Source organism: Lynx canadensis, chromosome C2 (genome assembly GCF_007474595.2).
Source record: "Lynx canadensis isolate LIC74 chromosome C2, mLynCan4.pri.v2, whole genome shotgun sequence".
NCBI lineage: Eukaryota > Metazoa > Chordata > Mammalia > Carnivora > Felidae > Lynx > Lynx canadensis.
The window spans coordinates 25,238,522-25,252,615 of record NC_044311.2 but is presented as its reverse complement, the minus strand read 5'-3'; the positions used below and the strand labels follow the sequence as shown (position 1 = coordinate 25,252,615).

At 40.6% G+C, this 14,094-nt stretch overlaps 1 protein-coding gene across 6 annotated transcripts in view; it reads left to right on the top strand.

Annotated features, from left to right (window-relative positions):
* The window catches only part of OXNAD1 (oxidoreductase NAD binding domain containing 1), a 41,347-nt gene extending 27,820 nt beyond the window's left edge, over positions 1-13,527 (top strand). For all 6 annotated transcript variants that reach the window (XM_030329415.1, XM_030329414.1, XM_030329420.1 and 3 more), the window contains 4 exons: positions 4,346-4,487; positions 10,860-11,102; positions 11,889-11,997; positions 12,687-13,527. In XM_030329415.1, the coding sequence (XP_030185275.1) occupies positions 4,346-4,487; positions 10,860-11,102; positions 11,889-11,997; positions 12,687-12,841 (649 nt within the window). In that variant the 3' untranslated portion in view covers positions 12,842-13,527. The remainder of the gene's footprint in view (positions 1-4,345; positions 4,488-10,859; positions 11,103-11,888; positions 11,998-12,686) is intronic.
* The last annotated feature ends 567 nt before the right edge of the window (positions 13,528-14,094 follow it).

The following is a 14,094-nucleotide window of genomic DNA, read 5'->3' as shown; positions in this document are numbered from 1 at the left end:
GCTAATCTTGGAAAGGGCGTGTTTTATGAAATAATGTATTGTGCATATTCTCTTAAATCCATTCAGATAAAGTTTTTATGTCATTTGAATTCTATAGTATTTAATGAAGGAGTCCCTTTTTAAAAAGATTGGTTTCCAAAGTTACTAGAGGATTCCCTGTCATTCATCTGAGAGAATGGTCTGTATCAACATCGAGCAGCAGAGGGCGCTGTAGTTCAGGAGATGAAGCAGCAAACCTAGCTCATTGATTTACTTACTGTTTTGAACATGGAAGCTGTGGAGATAACTATTAAACCTCTTCTCTGAAAGCAAGCAACAACTGTATTAATAAATATTAACTACAATCTTTAGATTTATATCTTGCCTGAAATGAAGAGGAAATAAAAGTATTGATGGGAAAGAATCAAGTGAATAGAGAAAAAAATAGGCTAGGGACTTTTTCTGGAGCACTTCCAATCCAGAACTGGTTTTTAAAGATTATAAAAAATGTCCGGATATTTAAGGCCAGAGATCAGAAGAGAACATATTTTAAGGTCATAGATCATATCAGTAGAGAACATAGTGTACCTTTCATGTAAGCCTACTGGTAGGAAAATAACTGGGGGAATAATGATACTTTTGTTCTTTGAGGGCTGAGAAACTTCTAGATTAGATGTTTGTTTTCTAGACATTGGGATGTGAATTTTTTTTTGGTTCCAGGTTCTGAGAAATTTTTCTTTCCTTGGTATGTAACTAGCTTTGTTGTATTGCCTAGAAGCCCCACCAAAAAAGGTTTTCTATGGCATAGAAGTATCTAAGGCTTAAAACTTGGGAGAGTTCTAGACTATAGCAGTATGGTTAGAAGAAAAGACAACATAAGATTTTTGGAACTTAGAAGGTCACATCAGCATTTTAATTTGTCAAATGCCAGTGAAAGAATTTTTGTTGCTCTTTTTTTTTTTTTTTTACACTTTTAAAAAACTGGCTTATTGGGATATACTCTACATATCATAAAATTCACCCATTTAAAGTATACAATTCAGAGGTACCTGGGTGGTTCAGTTGGTTAAATGTCCGACTCTTGATTTTGGCTCAGATCATGATCTCACGGTTTGTGAGATCGAGCCCCACTTTGGGTTTGGCGTTGACAGTGTGGAGCCTGTTTAGGATTCTGTCTCTTCTCTCCTTCTGCCCTTCTGCTACTTGCATGTGCACGTGCTAGCTCTCTCTCTCTCTCTCTCTCAAGATGAATAAACTTAAAAAAAGTACTCTTTAAAGTGTACAATTCAGTGGTTTGTACTACATTCACAGAACTGTGCAGCCATCAACAGAACAAAATTTTACAACATTCTCATCACCCCCAAAAGAAACCCTATACTGCTTATCATTCACTCCCCATCCTCACCTGCTTAACTGCTCTACTTTCTGTCTTCATGGATTTGCCAGTCTGGGTATTTCATATCAATGGAATTATACAATAGGTGGTCTTTTTGGTGGCTGGCTTCTTTCTCTTAACACGATTTTAATGTTCATCTATGTTGTGGCATGTCTCAGTGCTTCATTCTCTTGTGGATGTACCTCATTTTGTTTATACATTCATCAATTGATGAAAATTCAGATTGTTTTCCCTTTTAGGCTATTACCAGTAATGCTGCCATGCATATTCATGTGCATGTTTTTGATTGGGCATATATTTTCATTTCTTGTGGGTATTTAAGAGTGGAGTTGTTGGTCATACGGTAACTCTGACATTTTGAGTCACTGCCAAAGTGTTTTCCAAAGTGGCTGCACCACATTACGTCCCCACCAGTAGTGTGTAAGGGTCCCAGTTTCTCAGGATCCTCTCTAATACTATTGTCTTTCTGATTAGCCATCGATCCAAGTGAGTGTGAAGTGATAGCTCTTGTGATTTTGATTTGCATTTTCCTAATAACTAATGATGCTGAGCATCTTTTTATGTGCTTATTTGCCATTTATGTATTTTCTTTGGAGAAATGTTATACCAATCCTTTGCCCATTTTTAAGAGTTCTTTATGTGTTCTGTGTCAAAGTCCCTTATCAGACATATGATTTAAAAATATTTTCTCCCATTCTGTGTGTTGTCCTTTAACTTGATAGTATCATTTGTAGCACAAAGTATTTAATTTTGTTGCAGTCTAGTTTCATCATTTTTTCTTTAAAATGTTAGGTATCGTATCTTAGTAACCATTGCCACAAAGAGTTATTCCTCTGTAAGTCTTCTAAGAGTTTATAATTTTTGCTCTTACCTTTAAGCCTGTGACCCATTTTGAGTTAATTTTTGTATATGGTGTGAGGTAGGGGTCCAGCTTCATTCTCTTTACATGTGGATATCCAGTTGTTCCAGCACCAGTCACTTAAAAGACGATTCTTTTGCCATTGAATTGTGTTGATCTCTTGTCAAAAGTGAGTTGACCGTATATTTAAGAGTTTACTTCTAGACTTTCAATTCTTTACCATTGATCTATGTACCTGTCCTTATGCCGGTACTACAGTATCTTCATTTCTGTAACTTAATAGTAAATTTTGAAATCAGGAGGTGTGAGTCCTCCAAATTTGTACTTCTTTTTCCAGATTGTTTTGATGATTCTGGATTCCTTGAATTTCCATATTAATTTTATGATTAACTTGCCAATTTCTGCAAAGAAACCAGCTGGGGTTTTTGATAGGTATTGCACACACTGAATCTGTAGATCAATTTGGAGAGTATTGCCATCTTAACATTATTGAGTCTTCCAATCCATGAATGTTAGATGTCTTCTTATATTTATATATTCTTTGAATTTTCCCCATAATGTTTTGTAGTGCAATGGTGTGCAATGCTTACACTTTTTTTGTTAAATTTATTCCCAGTTGTTTTATTCTTTTTTATGCTATTATAAATAGAATTGTTTTTCTTAAAGAAAAATTTTAATGTTTATTTATTTTTGAGAAAGAGAGAGAGCGTGAGTGGCGTAGGGACAGAGAGAGAGGGAGACACAGAATCTGAAATAGGCTCCAGACTCTGAGCTGTCAGCACAGAGCCTGATGTGGGGCTTGAACTCACGAACCATGAAATCATGACCTGAGCCAAAGTCGGACACTTAACCAAATGAGCTCCCCAGGCGCCCCAGAATTATTTTTCTTAATTTCACATTTAGATTGCTAACTGCTAGTGTATGGAAATACAATTGATTTTTTTTTTAATGCTTATTTTTGAGAGAGAGAGCATGTAGGGGCAGAGAGAGAGAGAGAATCCCAAGTAGTCTCCAGGTTGTCAGCGCAGAGCCTGATGCAGGGCTCCATCTCACGAACTATGAGATCATGACCTGAGCCGAAATTAAGATTCAGTTGCTTAACAGACTGAGCCACCCAGGCACCCCTACAATTAATTTTTGCTAGTCTTGTATCCTGCAACATTATTTGAAGTTGCTTATTATAATACCTTTATAGTAGGTTCCTTAGGATTTTTTTATATACAACATCATGTCATCTGTAGCTTCTTTATTTCATTTTCTTGCTTAATTGCCTTGGCTAGAACCTCTAGTACAATGTTGAAAAAAAGTGGTAAGAGCAAACATCCTTGTCTTGTTTCTGTTTTTAGAGGAGAAACTTTCAGCTTTCCAACGTGAAATGTTGGATATTTTGTAGATGTCCTTTATTAGATTGAGGAAGCTCCCATTTATTCCCAGTTTGTTGAATATTTTTATTATGTAAGTCTCTTGAATATTGTCAAATTCCTTTTCTGCATCTATTAAGATGGTACCTGGGTTTTTCAGATGTTAAACCAACCTAGTATTCCTGGGATTTTTGGGTCCATATTCACAAGGGATATTGATCTATAGTTTCTTTTCTTGTTATATACCTTTGTCTGATTTGGGTAGCAGGGTAATATTAGCCTTATAGAATGAACTTGGAAGTGTTCTTTTCTGTTCTTTGGAAGAGTTTGTGAAAGATTAGTGTTCTTTAAATGTTTGGTAGAATTCACCCATTGTGCCATCTGGACCTATCCTTTCTTTCTAGGAAGTTTTGAAATTACTAATTCAATTTATTTGCTTGTTAAGGGTCTGTTCAGATTTCCTGTTTCTTCTTGAGTCCAATTTGGGAGTTTCTGTCTTTCTAGGACTATACCCATTTCACCTAAGCTATCTAAATTTTTGTCATCCAGTTGTTCATAGAGTTCCTTTATATCTTTTTTATTTTTGTAAGGTTGGTGATGATGTCCTTTTTTCCATTCCTGGTTTTATTCATTTTATCTTTTCTCTTTTTTCTTCTTAATTAGCTAAAAGTTTGTCAGTTTTACTTACCTATTGCCCACTTTTAAAATTGCTTCAACAGAAAGAGTATTTTCCTTTTTCTTTTTTTTTAGGGTTGATTTCTTTATCCCAGGAGTCTCTGTGGTTGGTGGGTTCTCAATATGCTCCAGCCCCAGACTGCTAAAACAAGAGAGGATGATAGAATTGGCAGTGAAATATGCGAACCACCCCCCTGCTCTCTGGATTCACAATCAGGTGAGCAAACCTGTTTAAACTTGGAGATCTGGGCATCACTGCCTCCCACAAAGTTGGTGTTCAGCTCACTTCATGCACTTAAGAAACCTAGGCTTGAGTGAAAAGGGTGCATGCTCACAAAGAGCCCCTATATCCACAATTCAGACTCCATGATGGTCAAAGAAGCAGAATCCTTTTGATGCATTAAGGAAGAAGACTGATAATATCTTCTGGGTTACCAGTGTTGAGTTGAACACTCTTTAGTACTGAAATATTTTATGTCTTATGTAAGTTTTTGAAAGTTGCCTCTGTATATATGTCTCGTAAATGGTACATCTATAAGTCAGATTATTTTTTCCTAACTGTCCTAAACAAAGGGAATTAAACCATCACTCTCTCATTTGGAAAGGAAACAATTTCTGATTGCATCCCGCTCATGCCCAGAGCTGAGTGCTGCTGAATCTGTGGTGTTATTGCCTTTCTGGAGAGTTCTTCACACGTGATTCTGAGAGGGAATCCACATTTGCTGCTAATAACTGCTGTTTTACCATGGGACTCAGCACAATCCTACAGAAGCTGCCTGCTCATTGCCTTCTAGAACTCTGGTAACAAAGAATGAGCTCAGCACAGATTAGTTGTCTTCTTAGTTTTTGACCCTTCTCTCCTTTTTACCACCATCCCTTTTGTTTCTGGACTGTGCCTTCTATATTTACCAACAACCTCCATCCCATCCCAGGCCTTTTCTTATCACCTTTTCCAAAAAGGAATGTACCAGTATAAATATTGTAGCTGTAGATAAACTGATTTTAGCAGTTATTGGAAGGGCAGAGGGAGCAGAAGAGCTAAAACAGTTTTGAAAAAGAATAAAGCGGGAAGAATCACATTGCTCAAATTTAAGGTAAAAATAAAGCTACAGTAATGAAAACAGTGTGGTATTGGTGAAGGGACAGACACATGAATTGATGGAACAGAATAAAGAGTTCAGAAATAGACCAACATACATATGGCCATTTGAGTTTTGACAAAAGTGCTGAAGAAATTCAGTGGCAAAAGAGTAACCTTTTCAACATGTAGAGACGGGACTGTTGTTTATCCGTATGCGAAAAAAAGAAAAAGAACTTTGACCTAAATGTCATACTTTATGTTGAAAATTCACCCAAAATAGGTTGTAGATCTAAGTGGAAAACACAAAACTATAAAAATTTCAGGGGAAAACTTAGGAAGTATTCTGAACTTGAGGGTGGACAAAGTGTTCTTAGGCAGGACACCAAAAGCAAGAGCCATAAAAGAAGAGGTTGATGTATAGGACTTAATCAAAACTAAAAACATTTTTCTGCAAAAGATACTGTTAACAGAATTAAAAAAAAAAAAAAAAACAAAACAAGCTACAGACTCAGAGAAAGTTATTTGCACGTTAGATATCCAAGAAAGGATCTGTAATATCCAGAATACATAAAGAGCTCTCAAAAGTCAGCAAAAAGAAAACAAGCATAATTTAAAAATAGGCAGAAGATTGAAAGGTACTTCTCTAAAAGGATGTAAGATGGCAAATAAGCAATGACCAGATGTTCACCCTCATTAGGGAAATGCAGGTTAAAACCGTATATAGCACGGTGTCTCTACACACCTCGTAGAATGACGAAAGTTAAAAATTCTGACAATACCAAGTGCTGGTAAGGATGTGGAGTGACTGGAAGTCTCTTGTATTGCTTAGATTGCTAGCAGGAATGCAAGGTAATACAGCCAATCTGGAAAACATTTGGTAGTTTTGTATGGAATTAAATATGCACTTATCATAAGTCCTAGTAATACTGCTCCTGGGTGTTTATTCTAGAGAAATGAAAGCTCTGTTCATTTAAAAGCCTGTATAGGAACATCTATCGTTGTTCTATTCATAATTATCAAAATCTGGAAACAACCTAAATGTTTCTCAGTGGGTGAGTGAATAAACGAACTGTGATCCATTCGTAACAATGTATTGTTATTCAGCAATAAAAATGGATGAACTATTGATGCTCTCCCCTTGGGTGAGGCTCAAAGGCCACATGTAAAGTGAAAAGAGCCAGTTCTCAAAGGTTACGTACTCCATAATCCCATTTTTGTCACACTCTGGAAGACAAAGATACAATGATGGAAAACAGATGAGTGGTTAACAGGGGTGAGGGGTAGGGAAAGGTGTGAGCATAGAGAGCACAGGGAGGTTTTGAGGGTGATGGAGCTGTTCTGTATCTTGGTTTTGGTGGTAGTTACGTAGATCTACGTATGTGTTAAAATTCATAGAGCTATACTCCCCCCACCCAAAAAAAAATGTGTTACTATAAGGTAATTAAAAAGAAAAAGATATAGGGGCATAAGAAATAGCTGTTCTAATTAGGGTCTGCATGTCAAGTTGTATCTGTTCAGAGTAAGGCAGCTGCTTGCCTTAGCATTTCCATTCTAAGTGTATCCTGTCACATTTTTACCCTCTGACCTTCTGAGTCACTCCTTCCATGTGTCCTCAGCTGCTGCATTCCTTTTTAGATTCGCTTTGGATTTTCCACCCATGGCTGTCTGTAGGCTGCATCCTGAGTCTCTAAAAGATGCCATGGGGGTGGAACCAGCAAGGTTTCCATGTGTCCCACACTCAGTGTTAAAATGAGCTTAGCCATCCTGGCTCCTAGTTCCAGGAGTCCCCTCCAGTGATCAGCCTCCCACGTGACCTGACCTGGTCCTGGTCCACAGCTCCCTGCTTGGTTTCATGCCTCATTGACATTTCAGTGAAGGAACTTATTCTTAGAGGCGGTAGAAAATCTCCAAGTGGCATTGCTTGAATGCACATTTTAATTGTAGTGCCTGCTCCACTCTGCCCGGTGGGAGTTGCAAACAGCCTTTATGAAGTCAGATTTTTCTTGGAACCATTCTCAGGTGGCTGTTTTCCTCCTGGGGGTTTGTCTTACGAAGCTATTAGGGTGGACAATGGAGGCACGTGAGTGTCTGGGTGGCAGCAGGCTGCTCTGTGGGGACAGGGGATAAAGTGCCATAAATGTCTTCCTTTATTTTATCTGCTTTGGCTCAGGCTCCTGGCAGGGTAAAGGGTTCTAGACAGCTATTGTGTGCTGGGCTCCAGTTGCTGTGGAAAAGTTGTTTATTTCGCAAGTAGAAAAATCTATACCCAAATTAGATACATGGCTATGTAATTGAGGGTAACGTCCTTTTACTCGCTTACATATTATACCGTGTAGCACTTTGAGTCTTGTGTTCATGCTACCTTGGCAGTTTTTATTGATCAATAAAAGACAAAGATGGCTTTTCATTCTTTCCAGATGCTAGCAAATTAGAAGATAGATCTATTTAAGATTATTTTGTCACTAAGGAGATGGCATGCACATTGTTTTGTTGTTGGTGCCAACTTTAGGGTTTTGAAAATACTCTGGTTTCTAAAAACAGTACCCTAAAGGCTTTGCTGTCATTACTAGTCCTACCGAAGATGACCATTGGAGAAAATGATTTCCGTCTCATTTCTTAGTCTCTCTTATATTCTCGGAAATAAAGAGAAACGTGTACAGGCAAGCAGGATGGGGAGGGAGGGTACAAAGAGATTAAATCTGTCGTCATTAGGCAGAGCCTCTCGTATCACAGCTTCTCTTTTTGAGACTTGGAAAGAAGGGGCATTTTAAAGCACTTTGGTGGCCACTGTAGTGATTCCTCGATTGTACTTATTCCTAACAGAATGCTCCCTTGCTGCTAATTTCTTTTGTCAAAAATGAAAACCCACTTACCGTTCTTCATGTAAAAATGGCCTATATATTTAAAATTGTTCAGTTCAGATGTTTTTTTCTGAGAAAGGATTTCCCTTCATTTAATCGTTCTTTACTTTCCAGAAAGGAACCTCTTTAGTGAATTAAAATAATTTTCATTTTTTCTTAGATTTCTCAAAGATTAACTCTTAAGATTTAACACCTTTCCGTTGTAAAGCCCCAAATTCAATTCATGTCAAAAAGTACTTAGCTGCCTACCTGCCATGTAAGGTGCCAAGGAGTGAATGCTGAGGGTTTGGTCTTTTAAAAGCACATGATAACTTACCGCTTCTTAGGAGGGTGTTCATTCAGTTGATCTGCATCAGGAACATGTAATGGAGCGAAGCTTTGCTTTTGATCTAAGTTTCTTTAGTTCTAGACTCTCGTTTTTAGGGAAGAAGGAAGCAGGCACCCTCAACGCTTTCTCTTCTGTGACGGCTGCAATGACTGAAACACCCTCTCATAATAGAACCTGATGCCAGCAAGCTCTTCCCCATAGTGTGTCATATGACGGCCACCACAGCCCTGTGAAGTGAGTAGGACAGGTGCTGGTACCCATTTAACAGACGTGGTAGCAGAGGCTCAGAAAAATTAAGGAACTTGATGGACTTCATAGACTGTGATCAAGATTCAGTCTTCTGGCTCCTAGATGAGTGCGTTTTCTCCAAACTAGAGGTCTCAACCCTGTCAGATCCAATGCCCTCTTTGTAGAACTATCCTGAGATGAAATTCAAAGTTAGTGTAATCAACACATGAAAAATTTTGGGGTGGCATAATTCTCTAAGTGTAATGCCAAGGAGAAATAAAAGTGATTCATGGGGTGCCTGGGTGGCTCAGTTGGTTAAGCATCTGACTCTTGATCTCAGCTCAGGTCTTGATCTCAGGGTCGTGAGTTCAAGCCCTGCATTGGGCTCCATGCTGGGTGTGAAGCCTACTTAAAGAAAAAGAAAAGTGATTCACAATCAGAGCCTACATGTTTCTTTATATTTTTTTTATTTTGAGAGAGAGTGAGAGAGAGAAAGAGAGCGCGCGCAAGCGAGCACAAGTGGGGTAGGGCAGAGAGAGAGGGGACGGAGGATCTGAAGCGGGCTCTGTGCTGAGAGCAGAGAGCCCAAGCGGGGCTGGAACTCACAAACCACAAGATCATGACCTGAGCTGAAGTCAGATGCTTAATCAACTGAGCCACCCAGGTGCCCCTGTGTGTTTAAGTGTATGAATGGTTGGGCGTATCTTAACTAGAAGAACAAAGTAGGCAGATGGTTATTCCTCAGTGTGGAATCACCATGAGTACACCCTCTACAGATGCAGATTGTAAGATTCTTTATGGTGACAGAAGCATCACACATGCATGTTACCAACTGGGATGTGGTTTTCCAGAACAGTGAATATACTTGGTAAAGTTCTGGATACAGCAAAGCACAATCCACATGATGGTTACATTCTGGAAAATTCAGACGCCACTAGATACGTGCAAAAAATGCTTTGTGTTTTTTGTAAAATCAGTTAGGATCTAGTCTCAGATTATTACGAACCAGTTTTCACCTACATGTACGTCCCATGGGCCATTCAGAAGTTTCTGCACGGCAGTCCTGGGCATTGGAGATAATGATGTGCTGCTAGATCGGCTCTCTGAGTACAAAAGCCCTCATTTGCAGCATTTGCTGATTTCTGTGCTGCAGATACTCCCTCAATGGCCGATTTCAAACAACCAGTAGAAACTAGTCCATGAAATTCCTCAAAATTTAACCATCAGCTGAACAGAAGCCGGCTCGAGGACATTGCTAACTTCACAAGACATCTAGCACCTTTGGCCCTGCCCTCTGACTGCCAGTTGGGTTTTCTAAACCATGGTGACGATAAGGAAGTGTCACCACGTGTTTCCATAACACCCCGTCAGGGGCAGGATCACCTCCATGGAGAACCAGTACATTCAGCTCTGATCGTATTTCTGGTCTAAGTGGCCTCACCAAATAGGCGCTCTACCTGGGTGGGGTGGCTGTCTGTGGTGCTCCCCTCCTAGTGTGAATCCTCTGCTGTCTATTCTTACCTCTCCAGGGAAGAGCGGACAGTACTGACCAGCATCTCAGGGCTGGCCTCGAGCCTGTGCAACAGCTCTGGCTGTGCCCTGCTGGTGACCCGGAGGAAGCCCCCCGGTCCCCAGGGTCTTCTCTTATGAGCCCAGGGCAGCCGCAGCATAGTGACACTTGCTCCATCCTGCCTGTGTCAGCTCCATGACTTGGCTCAGAAAACAGGAGCGCCGCAGAGAAAAGGGGACTCGTGCTTCAGAGCCATCCCCTGAGCCCAGTGCCTTTTTCCACAACCCAGCTCTTCAGCTAAGAAGTTAACAAATGGCAAAATTACTGACGCGAGTCTTCTTTTGTCCGTACTGGAGTGGCTGTGCAGTGTGGATCACAGAGGCAGAGTAGCAAATGGCCTGTATAATGGACAAGTGGAATCAGTTCACAGGGCCCTGGCACAGTTGAGAGCTGGCTGTGAAAATAGTCCTAAACACTGATAAACATGCAGAAGGTAGACACCGTCTGTGTTATTAAAGAAGAGCATTAGATTTAAGACCTGTGCCACAAAGGACTAACGGATCTTTTCTTTCCTGCCCTAGTGTACCCTTGACTCTGAAGTGGCCGTGAGAGTGGGTGGAGAGTTCTTCTTTGACCCTCAGCCTGCAGATGCCTCTAGAAACCTGGTGTTGATTGCAGGAGGAGTCGGAATTAACCCTCTGCTGTCCATCCTGCGGCACGCGGCAGACCTCCACAGAGACCGGGCGAACAAAGGAAGCGGCTATGAGGTCGGAACGATAAAGCTCTTCTACAGTGCAAAAAATACCAGTGAACTCCTGTTTAAGGTAAGGAAGAAACATATGTCTCGTCGCTTGCCGTGAGCAAACTCGTGTCATGGTATTAGTCGTCCATGGAACTTTCTTCCGTTAGTTCTGTCTTCTCTGCAACCGTTGTTCCACCAAAAGGCTTGACAAGGCTTTATCATGTTCAGATGGGAATTACCCAACACTTTTTATGCCGGACAGTGAAACAGCTAGTGCTGAGGACGCGCCCACTGAAGTGACAGGCCTAGGGCAGGTTTGTGGGCTTGAATCTGGAGGCGGATGAACAGAAAAGTCGCCACATCCCTGAGATTCCGTCGAGTCAGGAGACCTACAAGTGGGCTCGTGTGTTACAGGAGTAGGTGAGAGGCACGGAGTTTAGACCCGCTGGGTAAATGAAACCCCCGTCGGTTGCATCTGTTGAAACTAAGTACGTTTGACAGGAGAAGGCTTTCACTCTGGATTGCTTTGCAGCTGCGGGATGAACAAAAGAACAGAAACAGTTAAAAGACACAACTGTGGTCAGTGAAACTGCTGCTTAATTGCCGATGCTTGAGAAAAAGGAAGAAGAAAAAACTCCCGGAGAGTTAGTAATATGCTTGTTAGCATATTCAGATTTCAATTAAAGCCAAATAGCCCTCTGTACTCTGAATGCTCTGGCCTGCTAGGCTGCAGACAATACCTCTCTAAGTAGAGAGGAAGAGTGGCAGACGTGTGCAGAATGGGAGTCGAGGTTCAGCGGCAGGGGTTGTGCACATCTGTTTTGATTTTTTAAAATTGTAGCGTGACCAAATATGTTTGACATTCCAGCAAAATATCCTCGATTTAGTAAATGAATTTCCTGAGAAGATTGCGTGCAGTTTGCATGTTACCAAACAGACTACACAAATCAGTGCAGAACTGCAGCCATACATCACGGGTGAGTCCCCTGAAGATATTTTGACTATCTCCACGTGGTTGTTTGGAGGACATGCCAGTCGGTCGAGTGTGGATGCTTTACCGTTGGGAGTTGCTGCCTAGGAATGTCACTACCTGGGGAGCTGGGGGGTGACTCATCATGGAAAAGTAAGGACAGATTCAGTGAGATTTACTTACTATATACAGGTTTCTTACTGCCCATGTTAAAAATTTATTTTCCACATTTTTTAAGGGGACCTTTGCGTCATCGCTGTAGTATGCCTACAAAGAATTTATATTCCAGCTTTGACTGAATCGATGCCATTTGCCATTCATGGTCATTTAAACTACTCGTGGTTTCCCCTGCTTGGAAAGATTTTTCACCAGTTTATTTACTTTGCCGAAGTGAGTTCTGAATCTCTACCAAAGATTAGTAAGCTAACTGGCCCTGTCTGAAGAGTGCATTATGACGAGCTTCCCGCTTTGCCTGCCGGAAACTAGAGATGCACTCTCCGCTTGGATCTGGCGCCCGGTGCTACCGCCAGGAGCCGTTGTGTGAGGGCCTCAGTACTAGACTCCCTGAGCTGGAGTTCCTGGAAACAGACACAGTTGCTGAGTGGTAGTTAGTCCTTCCTTCCTCATTTCGGTACAAGCATGTCTGGCTTATTTGCTGTTGATTCTGGTTTTTTTTTTTTTTTTTTTTTTTGGTAGAAGGAAGAATAACAGAGAAGGAGATAAGAGATCATATTTCAAAAGAGACTTTGTTCTATATTTGTGGCCCACCTCCAATGACAGACTTTTTCTCCAAGCAACTGGAAAACAGCCATGTTCCCAAAGAACACATTTGCTTTGAGAAGTGGTGGTAGGGAGTAGGCAAAGGTAGAAGAGAGAAAGCTGTGAAATCTTCTCAGGACAGTAACAGAGACATGATTTGTGGCACCATGAATTTACCTCTCCTCAGCGGTTTTTTTTTGTTGTTGTTTTCTTTTTCTTTTTTTTTTCCAAGGGTGAACTAAGTAAGTGACCAGCTGGAGCATCAAAGAAAAACCAGCCGACAGACTTCAATGATAAACTTTTTGCCAAGACTTCATTGATTAAATTATTTTTGCTATATTGAGTTTCTTTTATTAATAACTGTTTGATTATCTCATGATGCATCTTGAATCGGTCAATATAGATGTTCTCTCCTCTTAGGGAAAAAAGAGACTATCCTTAAACTTAATCATATAAAAATGTTCTGTGTGTAAGATATAGGTTGTCCTTATTTGGTAGCAACCTATATATATCTTATGTCCAATAAACTTATAATTTAAACACATTCTTATTAATCTTACCTTGAAAATTCTTTATATTTAAGGTCTTAGTTCACCTTACTACAAGCCTGAAGCCTTGTTTCTTCAGACCATCAAAATTGGGGTTGGAAATGGAAAATTATTAGGAAAACTTCTTTAGGGAATTGAATATCTGGCATGTTCGCTTAGTGTTAATGAATGTCCTAAGTATGTATCCTGACTAATTGTTAGTTTCTCCTCAAATTAAATCCTTCTCTGTGCTCTGCGTCTTGGCTGCCTGCCTTAACACTACATGTAGGAGGCGGCTTCTTGTTTGGGACAAAGGCGTCGGTGACTGCTGGATTCCATGTTGAATCTTGCCTTCAATGGCCAGGCTGGCTGGCTGTAAAAATGTGCTGAGGATTGATTAGGGTGTATAGAGCCATTTCCAAATCCTGCTTTTCTGCCTTTTATTTAATTTCTTTGCCAGGGTTGTTCTTGGCACCAATAATAGCTCCACGATACATACTTGTTGAATGACTGAAAGAAAGCAGCTAACACTTAGCTCCTTGCTAAGCCTGGGTTGGGAGGCAGTCCCCAGGACGGATGGAGAGAATGGTGGAGCCTCATCGCAAGGCTGCTCTAATGAAACTGCTAGAAAGTAGACTGCTCTTCGTATCTTCATTTAGATCTTTAAAAGGCCAAAAGAAGTCCATAGGTTGAGGCCAGGCCATTCTTCCTGTGACACACAGTGTTGGGCCCAAGGCTACCAGCTTGGAGAATACTGTGAGGGTAAAAGGGGTCTGGGAAGAAAGGAAGATCAGTTCTGGAGACACAGGAGTTCCAGT